The following is a 13,497-nucleotide window of genomic DNA, read 5'->3' on the forward strand; positions in this document are numbered from 1 at the left end:
TGCCTCTATTGACTGTGACTGTTGGTTAGTGTTGAGGTAGCGAGCTGAAACCGCGGGTAGCCATGGTAACAGCTACATTATGCAACAAATGAGTCTCTGTGTTCAGAAGTGGTGTCATCATAGGTCAAGGAACTGACTGATTCCCATGCACTATAACAAACCCAAATGAGCCCCAGGGGTGATGGGTAAATACTGATCACATGACAGAGGTGGTACCTATGATGTCAGAGGTCTGGCCAGTCTGCGTTCCATATCTGTTTCAGGCGATGTTATTGGGGCTGTTTAACCTCATAACGCCCCTCTCCTGTTTTCCTCCCCAGGCGAGCGTTGAACCTGGGCATCCTGCGCGACCCGGGGTCAGAGGTGGAGGACCGTCAGTACCAGCTGGATCTGCAGTCCATCAACATCGGTACCGCCCAATGGGACCAGCTCAAACCAGAGAAGGAGGGGTCTAAGGGGGGCGTGTCCACCGAGACAGAGAGGAACTCACAGAACCCTGCCTTGGAATGGAACCTGGCCAGCAGGTAAACAACCAATCACGGCAGACTACTGGGTACAACTAACCAATCAGGATAGACTACTGGGTACAACTAACCAATCAGGATAGACTACTGGGTACAACTAACCAATCAGGACAGACTACTGGGTACAACTAACCAATCAGGACAGACTACTGGGTACAACTAACCAATCAGGACAGACTACTGGGTACAACTAACCAATCAGACAGACTACTGGGTATAACTAACCAATCACGGCAGACTACTGGGTACAACTAACCAATCAGGATAGACTACTGGGTACAACTAACCAATCAGGACAGACTCCTGGGTACAACTAACCAATCAGGACAGACTCCTGGGTACAACTAACCAATCAGGACAGACTATTGGGTATAACTAACCAATCAGGATAGACTACTGGGTACAACTAACCAATCAGGACAGACTCCTGGGTACAACTAACCAATCAGGACAGACTATTGGGTATAACTAACCAATCTGACAGACTCCTGGGTATAACTAACCAATCAGGACAGACTCCTGGGTATAACTAACCAATCAGGATAGACTACTGGGTATAACTAACCAATCAGGACAGACTACTGGGTATAACTAACCAATCAGGAAGTACCTAACCACATCTTAGTACCAAGGTGGCCAATCATATCTGCACCGGGCCAGTGTGGGTGCAGGGTTTTGTCCCAGCCAAGCAGAAACACATCTGATTCTACCAATCAGTAAATCTCTGAATCCGAGTGTTGTAACTAGTAGCTAACAGGATGTGTTACGACTTGGTTGGCTGATCGCATCACATCCTGTCCGATGTTCAGCTGGTAGAGGGAGGTGCTCTGGGTGATCAAATGGTGAGGTTCAACAAGGCTCTGTGACCGACTGTGAGTCCCAAATAGGGCTCTGGTCTAATGTAGTGCACTACTGGGTCCATAGGGCTCTGGTCTAATGTAGTGCACTACTGGGTCCATAGGGCTCTGGTCTAATGTAGTGCATTACTGGGTCCATAGGGCTCTGGTCTAATGTAGTGCACTACTGGGTCCATAGGGCTCTGGTCTAATGTAGTGCACTACTGGGTCCATAGGGCTCTAATGTAGTCTAATGTAGTGCACTACTGGGTCCATAGTGCTCTGGTCTAATGTAGTGCACATACAATGGGCCCATAGGCTCTTGGTCTGGTCAATATAGTGCACTACTGGGCCCATAGGGCTCTGGTCAACGTAGTGCACTACATAGGGTATAGGGTACTATTTGTGCCACTGGTCTGCTTGGTTCCCCCGTACAGACTCATAATTACAAAGCCTGTCATGTTTCATAGAGAACCGGAGCTAAAACAAGCAGACGTTTTACTGCCTGTTTGACTTGGCTGGTTCTTTCAGCTGTGTGTTTCCAGAAGGACCCAGAAACCCCGGCGCGCTGGAAAGGAATTCCCGATGAGTTCCCTGTCAGATAGAAATGCATTAGAATAGAGCAGCATGCCGCGTAACCATGGAGACGCACAGTCTCACACACACACACACACACACACACACACACACACACACACACACACACACACACACACACACACACACACACACACACACTGAGGGAGACACACACTGAGAGACACACACACACACACTGAGAGAGAAACACACTGAGACACACACACACACTGAGAGACACACACACACACTGAAAGACACACACACACTGAAAGACACACACACAATGAGAGAGACACACTGAAAGACACACACACACACACTGAGAGAGACACACACACTGAAAGACACACACACACTGAAAGACACACTGAGAGACACACACACACTGAAAGACACACTGAGAGACATACAGTCACACACACACTGAAAGACATACACACTGAGAGAGACACGCACACTGAGAGACACACACACACTGAAAGACACACACACACTGAGAGAGACACACACAAACACTGAGAGAGACACACACACTGAAAGACACACACACACTGAGAGAGACACACACTGAAAGACACACACACACTGAGAGAGACACACACACTGAGATACACACACACACACTGAAAGACACACACACACTGAGAGACACACACACACTGAGAGACACACACACACTGAGAGACACACACACACACACTGAGAGACACACACACACACACTGAGAGACACACACACACACTGAAAGACACACACACACTGAGAGAGACACACACACTGAGAGAGACACACACACACTGAGACACACACACTGAGACACACACACTGAGACACACACACACACACTGAAAGACACACACACACTGAGACACACACACACTGAGAGACACACACACACTGAGAGACACACACACTGAGACACACACACACTGAGACACACACACACTGAGAGACACACACACACACTGTGACACACACACACTGAGAAACACACACACACTGAGAGACACACTGAGAGACATACAGTCACACACACACTGAGAGACTCACACACTGAGAGCTGAGCCCAGCCAATAGAGTTGGTGTCAGAGCTGAGCCCAGCCAATAGAGTTGAGGTCAGAGCTGAGCCCAGCCAATAGAGTTGAGGTCAGAGCTGAGCCCAGCCAATAGAGTTGGTGTCAGAGCTGAGCCCAGCCAATAGAGTTGGTGTCAGAGCTGAGCCCAGCCAATAGAGTTGAGGTCAGAGCTCAGCCCAGCCAATAGAGTTGAGGTCAGAGCTGAGCCCAGCCAATAGAGTTGAGATCAGAGCTGAGCCCAGCCAATAGAGTTGAGGTCAGAGCTGAGCCCAGCCAATAGAGTTGAGGTCAGAGCTGAGCCCAGCCAATAGAGTTGGTGTCAGAGCTGAGCCCAGCCAATAGAGTTGGTGTCAGAGCTGAGCCCAGCCAATAGAGTTGGTGTCAGAGCTGAGCCCAGCCAATAGAGTTGGTGTCAGAGCTGAGCCCAGCCAATAGAGTTGGTGTCAGAGCTGAGCCCAGCCAATAGAGTTGGTGTCAGAGCTGAGCCCAGCCAATAGAGTTGGTGTCAGAGCTGAGCCCAGCCAATAGAGTTGAGGTCAGAGCTGAGCCCAGCCAATAGAGTTGAGGTCAGAGCTGAGCCCAGCCAATAGAGTTGGTGTCAGAGCTGAGCCCAGCCAATAGAGTTGAGGTCAGAGCTGAGCCCAGCCAATAGAGTTGGGGAACACTACATCACTCAGACACCAGGGATGTTCTCTGTTTAGTGAGTCCTCCAGATCAGAGGCAGTAGGGATGACCAGGGATGTTCTCTGTTTAGTGAGTCCTCCAGATCAGAGGCAGTAGGGATGACCAGGGATGTTCTCTGTTTAGTGAGTCCTCCAGATCAGAGGCAGTAGGGATGACCAGGGATGTTCTCTGTTTAGTGAGTCCTCCAGATCAGAGGCAGTATGGATGACCAGGGATGTTCTCTGTTTACTGAGTCCTCCAGATCAGAGGCAGTAGGGATGACCAGGGATGTTCTCTGTTTAGTGAGTCCTCCAGATCAGAGGCAGTAGGGATGACCAGGGATGTTCTCTGTTTAGTGAGTCCTCCAGATCAGAGGCAGTAGGGATGACCAGGGATGTTCTCTGTTTAGTGAGTCCTCCAGATCAGAGGCAGTAGGGATGACCAGGGATGTTCTCTGTTTAGTGAGTCCTCCAGATCAGAGGCAGTAGGGATGACCAGGGATGTTCTCTGTTTAGTGAGTCCTCCAGATCAGAGGCAGTAGGGATGGACCAGGGATGTTCTCTGTTTAGTGAGTCCTCCAGATCAGAGACAGTAGAGATGACCAGGGATGTTCTCTGTTTAGTGAGTCCTCCAGATCAGAGGCAGTAGAGATGACCAGGGATGTTCTCTGTTTAGTGAGTCCTCCAGATCAGAGGCAGTAGGGATGACCAGGGATGTTCTCTTGATAAGTGCGTGAATTGGACCATTTCCTGTCCTGTGAAACATTCTAAATGTAGGAGTAAAAAATACTTTATTTTCTTTAAGAATGTAGTGAAGGTAAAGCTGTCAAAAATAGTAAAGTACAGATACCCCAAAACACAACTTAAGTAGTACTTTATAGTATTTTTTATTTAAGTACTTTACACAACTGCATATATACACTATCTTCCCTGTGCCTCTGAGGCCTAGTTGGTAAACTGAGCCGGTTCTCTCTCTACTCTCTGCATCTATACACTCTCCCGCCTCGCTTTCTAAACTCTCTCTCTCTCTGCTCTCTCTCTGCTCTCTCTCCCTCTGCTCTCTCTGTCTCTCTCTGCTCTCTCTCTGCTCTCTCTCTCTCTCTCTCTCTCTCTCTCTCTCTCTCTCTCTCTCTCTCTCTCTCTCTCTCTCTCTCTCTCTCTTCCTCTGCTCTCTCTCTCTCTGTCTCTCTCTCTCCCTCTGCTCTCTCTCTCTCTCTGTCTCTCTCTCTCTCTCTCTCTGTCTCTCTGTCTCTCTCTGCTCTCTCTCTCTCTCTCTCTGTGGTGAGGGATGGCACCTGTCCACCATGCAACGGGACACTCACTGTTTCACACTAACTCTGAAGGAGATTACCCAGAACCTCGAGGACCCTCTCTCTGTCTCACAGATCATTCCACCTCCTCGGGAAACCAGCCCACTCAAAGTAACTCTCAGAGAAACAGTAATCTGGCCTGCCTCCCCCGAGGATATGGGTAACACACACAATGAATGTCAGAACAGTACTGAAGGGCCACCTAGGAATCGTTCTGCTGTAATCCTACTGGCTCTGTAGAAGTATCGGAGGCTACACAGTTTCATTGATTGTTTTAATAGCAGCAACAGATGTGGTCATTAACTTTGTATATTTTTGTTTTTCCTGCTAACAAATGTTTCCCACAAATATCTAACTTGATTGTTGGAATGAACATGAATGAAAATAGGAGTAAAGGTTTTTGTCGTTTTAAATGATCTCAAGTTGAGGCCTTGTTGTGTTTCTTAAATAGAGGCTTGTCAAATAACGTCTCCCTCCGCTTTTAACACACTCCGTCTCGCTTCCAGCTACACAGGTACAGACATAGTCCACATGTTGGAGTAGGAACTGCCCAGGTACAGACATAGTCCACATGTTGGAGTAGGAACTGCCCAGGAACAGACATAGTCCACATGTTGGAGTAGGAACTGCCCAGGTACAGGTCCACATGTTGGAGTAGGAACTGCCCAGGTACAGACATAGTCCACATGTTGGAGTAGGAGCTGCCCAGGTACAGACATAGTCCACATGTTGGAGTAGGAACTGCCCAGGTACAGACATAGTCCACATGTTGGAGTAGGAACTGCCCAGGTACAGACATAGTCCACATGTTGGAGTAGGAGCTGCCCAGGTACAGACATAGTCCACATGTTGGAGTAGGAACTGCCCAGGTACAGACATAGTCCACATGTTGGAGCTGGAGTAGGAGCTGCCCAGGTACAGACATAGTCCACATGTTGGAGTAGGAGCTGCCCAGGTACAGACATAGTCCACATGTTGGAGTAGGAACTGCCCAGGTACAGACATAGTCCACATGTTGGAGCTAGAGTAGGAACTGCCCAGGTACAGATATAGTCCACATGTTGGAGCTGGAGTAGGAGCTGCCCAGGTACAGACATAGTCCACATGTTGGAGTAGGAGCTGCCCAGGTACAGACATAGTCCACATGTTGGAGTAGGAGCTGCCCAGGTACAGACATATTCCACATGTTGGAGTAGGAGCTGCCCAGGTACAGACATAGTCCACATGTTGGAGTAGGAACTGCCCAGGTACAGACATAGTCCACATGTTGGAGTTGGAGTAGGAACTGCCCAGGTACAGATATAGTCTACATGTTGGAGTAGGAACTGTCCAGGTACAGACATAGTCCACATGTTGGAGTAGGAACTGCCCAGGTACAGACATGGTCCACATGTTGGAGTAGGAACTGCCCAGGTACAGACATAGTCCACATGTTGGAGTAGGAACTGCCCAGGTACAGACATAGTTCACATGTTGGAGTAGGAACTGCCCAGGTACAGACATAGTCCACATGTTGGAGTAGGAGCTGCCCAGGTACAGACATAGTCCACATGTTGGAGTAGGAACTGCCCAGGTACAGACATAGTCCACATGTTGGAGTAGGAACTGCCCAGGTACAGACATAGTCCACATGTTGGAGTAGGAGCTGCCCAGGTACAGACATAGTCCACATGTTGGAGTAGGAACTGCCCAGGTACAGCCATAGTCCACATGTTGGAGCTGGAGTAGGAGCTGCCCAGGTTCAGACATAGTCCACATGTTGGAGTAGGAGCTGCCCAGGTACAGACATAGTCCACATGTTGGAGTAGGAACTGCCCAGGTACAGACATAGTCCACATGTTGGAGCTGGAGTAGGAACTGCCCAGGTACAGATATAGTCCACATGTTGGAGCTGGAGTAGGAGCTGCCCAGGTACAGACATAGTCCACATGTTGGAGTAGGAACTGCCCAGGTACAGACATAGTCCACATGTTGGAGTAGGAACTGCCCAGGTACAGACATAGTCCACATGTTGGAGTAGGAGCTGCCCAGGTACAGACATAGTCCACATGTTGGAGTAGGAACTGCCCAGGTACAGACATAGTCCACATGTTGGAGCTGGAGTAGGAGCTGCCCAGGTACAGACATAGTCCACATGTTGGAGTAGGAGCTGCCCAGGTACAGACATAGTCCACATGTTGGAGTAGGAACTGCCCAGGTACAGACATAGTCCACATGTTGGAGCTAGAGTAGGAACTGCCCAGGTACAGATATAGTCCACATGTTGGAGCTGGAGTAGGAGCTGCCCAGGTACAGACATAGTCCACATGTTGGAGTAGGAGCTGCCCAGGTACAGACATAGTCCACATGTTGGAGTAGGAGCTGCCCAGGTACAGACATAGTCCACATGTTGGAGTAGGAGCTGCCCAGGTACAGACATAGTCCACATGTTGGAGTAGGAACTGCCCAGGTACAGACATAGTCCACATGTTGGAGTAGGAACTGCCCAGGTACAGATATAGTCCACATGTTGGAGCTGGAGTAGGAGCTGCCCAGGTACAGACATAGTCCACATGTTGGAGTAGGAACTGCCCAGGTACAGACATAGTCCACATGTTGGAGTAGGAACTGCCCAGGTACAGACATAGTCCACATGTTGGAGTAGGAGCTGCCCAGGTACAGACATAGTCCACATGTTGGAGTAGGAACTGCCCAGGTACAGACATAGTCCACATGTTGGAGCTGGAGTAGGAGCTGCCCAGGTACAGACATAGTCCACATGTTGGAGTAGGAGCTGCCCAGGTACAGACATAGTCCACATGTTGGAGTAGGAACTGCCCAGGTACAGACATAGTCCACATGTTGGAGCTAGAGTAGGAACTGCCCAGGTACAGATATAGTCCACATGTTGGAGCTGGAGTAGGAGCTGCCCAGGTACAGACATAGTCCACATGTTGGAGTAGGAGCTGCCCAGGTACAGACATAGTCCACATGTTGGAGTAGGAGCTGCCCAGGTACAGACATAGTCCACATGTTGGAGTAGGAGCTGCCCAGGTACAGACATAGTCCACATGTTGGAGTAGGAACTGCCCAGGTACAGACATAGTCCACATGTTGGAGTTGGAGTAGGAACTGCCCAGGTACAGATATAGTCTACATGTTGGAGTAGGAACTGTCCAGGTACAGACATAGTCCACATGTTGGAGTAGGAACTGCCCAGGTACAGACATGGTCCACATGTTGGAGTAGGAACTGCCCAGGTACAGACATAGTTCACATGTTGGAGTAGGAACTGCCCAGGTACAGACATAGTTCACATGTTGGAGTAGGAACTGCCCAGGTACAGACATAGTTCACATGTTGGAGTAGGAGCTGCCCAGGTACAGACATAGTCCACATGTTGGAGTAGGAACTGCCCAGGTACAGACATAGTCCACATGTTGGAGCTGGAGTAGGAACTGCCCAGGTACAGATATAGTCCACATGTTGGAGCTGGAGTAGGAGCTGCCCAGGTACAGACATAGTCCACATGTTGGAGTAGGAGCTGCCCAGGTACAGACATAGTCCACATGTTGGAGTAGGAGCTGCCCAGGTACAGACATAGTCCACATGTTGGAGTAGGAGCTGCCCAGGTACAGACATAGTCCACATGTTGGAGTAGGAACTGCCCAGATACAGACATAGTCCACATGTTGGAGCTGGAGTAGGAGCTGCCCAGGTACAGACATAGTCCACATGTTGGAGTAGGAGCTGCCCAGGTACAGACATAGTCCACATGTTGGAGTAGGAACTGCCCAGGTACAGACATAGTCCACATGTTGGAGTAGGAGCTGCCCAGGTACAGACATAGTCCACATGTTGGAGTAGGAGCTGCCCAGGTACAGACATAGTCCACATGTTGGAGTAGGGGCTGCCCAGGTACAGACATAGTCCACATGTTGGAGTAGGAACTGCCCAGGTACAGACATAGTCCACATGTTGGAGCTGGAGTAGGAGCTGCCCAGGTACAGACATAGTCCACATGTTGGAGTAGGAGCTGCCCAGGTACAGACATAGTCCACATGTTGGAGTAGGAGCTGCCCAGGTACAGACATAGTCCACATGTTGGAGCTGGAGTAGGAGCTTCCCAGGTACAGACATAGTCCACATGTTGGAGTAGGAGCTGCCCAGGTACAGACATTAGTCCACATGTTGGAGTAGGAGCTGCCCAGGTACAGACATTAGTCCACATGTTGGAGTAGGACTACTGACAGCCTATAGATTGACTGTACTACTGACAGCCTATAGACTGACTGTACTACTGACAGCCATGAGAAGGGATTAAAGTTGGCCAACCCAGTGTGTAAATAAAGATGGCCGACCCAGTGTGTGATTAAAGATGGCCAACCCAGTGTGTGATTAAAGATGGCCAACCCAGTGTGTTATTAAAGATGGCCGACCCAGTGTGTGATTAAAGATGGCCGACCCAGTGTGTGATTAAAGATGGCCAACCCAGTGTGTGATTAAAGATGGCCAACCCAGTGTGTGATTAAAGATGGCCGACCCAGTGTGTGATTAAAGATGGCCGACCCAGTGTGTGATTAAAGATGGCCGACCCAGTGTGTGATTAAAGATGGCCGACCCAGTGTGTGATTAAAGATGGCCGAACCAGTGTGTGATTAAAGATGGCCGACCCAGTGTGTAATTAAAGATGGCCAACCCTGTGTGTAATTAAAGATGGCCGACCCAGTGTGTGATTAAAGATGGCCAACCCAGTGTGTGTAATTAAAGATGGTCGACCCAGTGTGTGATTAAAGATGGCCAACCCAGTGTGTAATTAAAGATGGCCGACCCAGTGTGTGATTAAAGATGGCCAACCCAGTGTGTAATTAAAGATGGCCGACCCAGTGTGTGTGATTAAAGATGGCCATCCCAGTGTGTAATTAAAGATGGCCGACCCAGTGTGTGATTAAAGATGGCCGACCCAGTGTGTAATTAAAGATGGCCGACCCAGTGTGTGATTAAAGATGGCCATCCCAGTGTGTGATTAAAGATGGCCACCCAGTGTGTGATTAAAGATGGCCAACCCAGTGTGTAATTAAAGATGGCCGACCCAGTGTGTGATTAAAGATGCCCATCCCAGTGTGTGATTAAAGATGGCCATCCCAGTGTGTGATTAAAGATGGCCAACCCACCAGGGGGAGGAGAGCCTTCCCTCACCCCCATCCTGACCTCTCTCTCTGTCCCCCCCCCTCAGTATAAGGAGACACCAGGAGAGGAGAGCCATCCTCACCCCCATCCTGACGGACTTCTCTGTCAGGGTGACAGCAGCACCTGCCATCATATTCAACAAGCCCAGATCCCCTGACAACAGACAAGTGGAGGTTAGTATGAGGCACCATGTACCCAGAACCTTTAATATGAGGTTTAAACATGTACCCAGAACCTTTAATATGAGGTTTAAACATGAACCCAGAACCTTTAATATGAGGTTTAAACATGAACCCAGAACCTTTAATATGAGGTTTAAACATTAACCCAGAACCTTTAATATGAGGTTTAAACATGTACCCAGAACCTTTAATATGAGGTTTAAACATGAACCCAGAACCTTTAATATGAGGTTTAAACATTAACCCATTAACAATATGAAAAGTGTTTTATTCCTTAAAAACATAGGTGCTGGACAATGACCATTTCAGACATGATGCATGATGGGTGAAAAAAACAACTTGTGTATCACTAATAACTGAATAACATTGAGATGGGTACCTGTACTGGTTCCAGAACATAATATATATTTACACAATGAGGAAGTGACCTGGAAGTGAAGACAAATCAAATGACTTCAAATTAATGGAACAAACGGTCTCATATCAACCTCTTGGCTCAGACCTCTAGGGGACACAGTGGACAAACGGTCTCATATCAACCTCTTGGTTCAGACCTCTAGGGGACACAGTGGACAAACGGTCTCATATCAACCTCTTGGTTCAGACCTCTAGGGGACACAGTGGACAAACGGTCTCATATCAACCTCTTGGCTCAGACCTCTAGGGGACACAGTGGACAAACGGTCTCATATCAACCTCTTGGTTCAGACCTCTAGGGGACACAGTGGACAAACGGTCTCATATCAACCTCTTGGTTCAGACCTCTAGGGGACACAGTGGACAAACGGTCTCATATCAACCTCTTGGTTCAGACCTCTAGGGGACACAGTGGACAAACGGTCTCATATCAACCTCTTGGTTCAGACCTCTAGGGGACACAGTGGACAAACGGTCTCATATCAACCTCTTGGCTCAGACCTCTAGGGGACACAGTGGACAAACGGTCTGATATCAACCTCTTGGTTCAGACCTCTAGGGGACACAGTGGACAAACGGTCTCATATCAACCTCTTGGTTCAGACCTCTAGGGGACACAGTGGACAAACGGTCTCATATCAACCTCTTGGTTCAGACCTCTAGGGGACACAGTGGACAAACGGTCTCATATCAACCTCTTGGTTCAGACCTCTAGGAGACACAGTGGACAAACGGTCTCATATCAACCTCTTGGTTCAGACCTCTAGGGGACACAGTGGACAAACGGTCTCATATCAACCTCTTGGTTCAGACCTCTAGGGGACACAGTGGACAAACGGTCTCATATCAACCTCTTGGTTCAGACCTCTAGGGGACACAGTGGACAAACGGTCTGATATCAACCTCTTGGTTCAGAGCTCTAGGGGACACAGTGGACAAACGGTCTCATATCAACCTCTTGGTTCAGACCTCTAGGGGACACAGTGGACAAACGGTCTGATATCAACCTCTTGGCTTTTGACGAGCCTCTATGAAATGCTCAGCCGCAGGGTTTCTCTGGTCAGGGTCAGGGTTAGGCTCAGGGTCAGGGTTTCTCTGGTCAGGGTCAGGGTTAGGCTCAGGGTCAGGGTTTCTCTGGTCAGGGTCAGGGTTAGGCTCAGGGTCAGGGTTTCTCTGGTCAGGGTCAGGGTTAGTGTTTATATTGTCTCTCTCTCTGTCCCAACAGGAGGTGCTGGTGTTTATATTGTCTCTCTCTCTGTCCCAACAGGAGGTGCTGGTGTTTATATTGTCTCTCTCTGTCCCAACAGGAGGTGCTGGTGTTTATATTGTCTCTCTGTCCCAACAGGAGGTGCTGGTGTTTATATTGTCTCTCTCTGTCCCAACAGGAGGTGCTGGTGTTTATATTGTCTCTCTGTCCCAACAGGAGGTGCTGGTGTTTATATTGTCTCTCTCTGTCCCAACAGGAGGTGCTGGTGTTTATATTGTCTCTCTCTCTGTCCCAACAGGAGGTGCTGGTGTTTATATTGTCTCTCTCTGTCCCAACAGGAGGTGCTGGTGTTTATATTGTCTCTCTGTCCCAACAGGAGGTGCTGGTGTTTATATTGTCTCTCTCTCTGTCCCAACAGGAGGTGCTGGTGTTTATATTGTCTCTCTCTGTCCCAACAGGAGGTGCTGGTGTTTATATTGTCTCTCTCTGTCCCAACAGGAGGTGCTGGTGTTTATATTGTCTCTCTCTGTCCCAACAGGAGGTGCTGGTGTTTATATTGTCTCTCTCTGTCCCAACAGGAGGTGCTGGTGTTTATATTGTCTCTCTCTGTCCCAACAGGAGGTGCTGGTGTTTATATTGTCTCTCTCTGTCCCAACAGGAGGTGCTGGTGTTTATATTGTCTCTCTCTGTCCCAACAGGAGGTGCTGGTGTTTATATTGTCTCTCTCTGTCCCAACAGGAGGTGCTGGTGTTTATATTGTCTCTCTCTGTCCCAACAGGAGGTGCTGGTGTGTGGTCACTCCCTGGAGGTGAATGCAACATCTAGTCTGCAGTTCTTCCTCAGTGTGGCCCAGGTCCACCTGCTGCAGCTACTGTTCCAAGCCAACATGGTGGAGAGACCTGCCCCAGAGACCAGCCAGGTAAGAGATGGTCACATCCCAACTCAGGTAAACATGGTGGAGAGACCTGCCCCAGAGACCAGACAGGTAAGAGATGGTCACATCCCAACTCAGGTAAACATGGTGGAGAGACCTGCCCCAGAGACCAGACAGGTAAGAGATGGTCACATCCCAACTCAGGTAAACATGGTGGAGAGACCTGCCCCCAGAGACCAGACAGGTAAGAGATGGTCACATCCCAACTCAGGTCATACTAAACCAACAGGTGCAGAGGTCATAGTAACATGTCATACTCAGCCAATAGGTGAAGAGGTCATACTAACATGTCATACTCAGCCAATAGGTGAAGAGGTCATAGTAACATGTCAGACTCAGCCAATAGGTGAAGAGGTCATACTAACATGTCATACTCAGCCAATAGGTGAAGAGGTCATAGTAACATGTCATACTCAGCCAATAGGTGAAGAGGTCATAGTAACATGTCAGACTCAGCCAACAACAGGTCCAGTACTGAGTCAATGATAACATGGTTATATACACTGGGTACCAGTACTGAGTCTATATACACTGGGTACCAGTACTGAGTCAATGATAACATGGTTATATACACTGGGTACCAGTACTGAGTCAATGA

The 13,497-nt window shown here is 48.9% G+C and overlaps 1 protein-coding gene across 1 annotated transcript; it reads left to right on the forward strand.

The window, feature by feature from the left end:
• Positions 1-320: 320 nt before the first annotated feature.
• LOC124018485 (vacuolar protein sorting-associated protein 13B-like) lies at positions 321-13,043 on the forward strand (the record flags this gene model as incomplete). The annotated part of the gene is made up of 3 exons (XM_046333814.1): positions 321-524; positions 10,206-10,332; positions 12,744-13,043. Coding segments are annotated over 3 exons (631 nt in total), but the record flags the coding sequence as incomplete, so codon positions are not given.
• Positions 13,044-13,497: the final 454 nt, after the last annotated feature.

This window comes from Oncorhynchus gorbuscha, unplaced genomic scaffold, assembly GCF_021184085.1.
Source record: "Oncorhynchus gorbuscha isolate QuinsamMale2020 ecotype Even-year unplaced genomic scaffold, OgorEven_v1.0 Un_scaffold_5290, whole genome shotgun sequence".
NCBI classification, from domain to species: domain Eukaryota; kingdom Metazoa; phylum Chordata; class Actinopteri; order Salmoniformes; family Salmonidae; genus Oncorhynchus; species Oncorhynchus gorbuscha.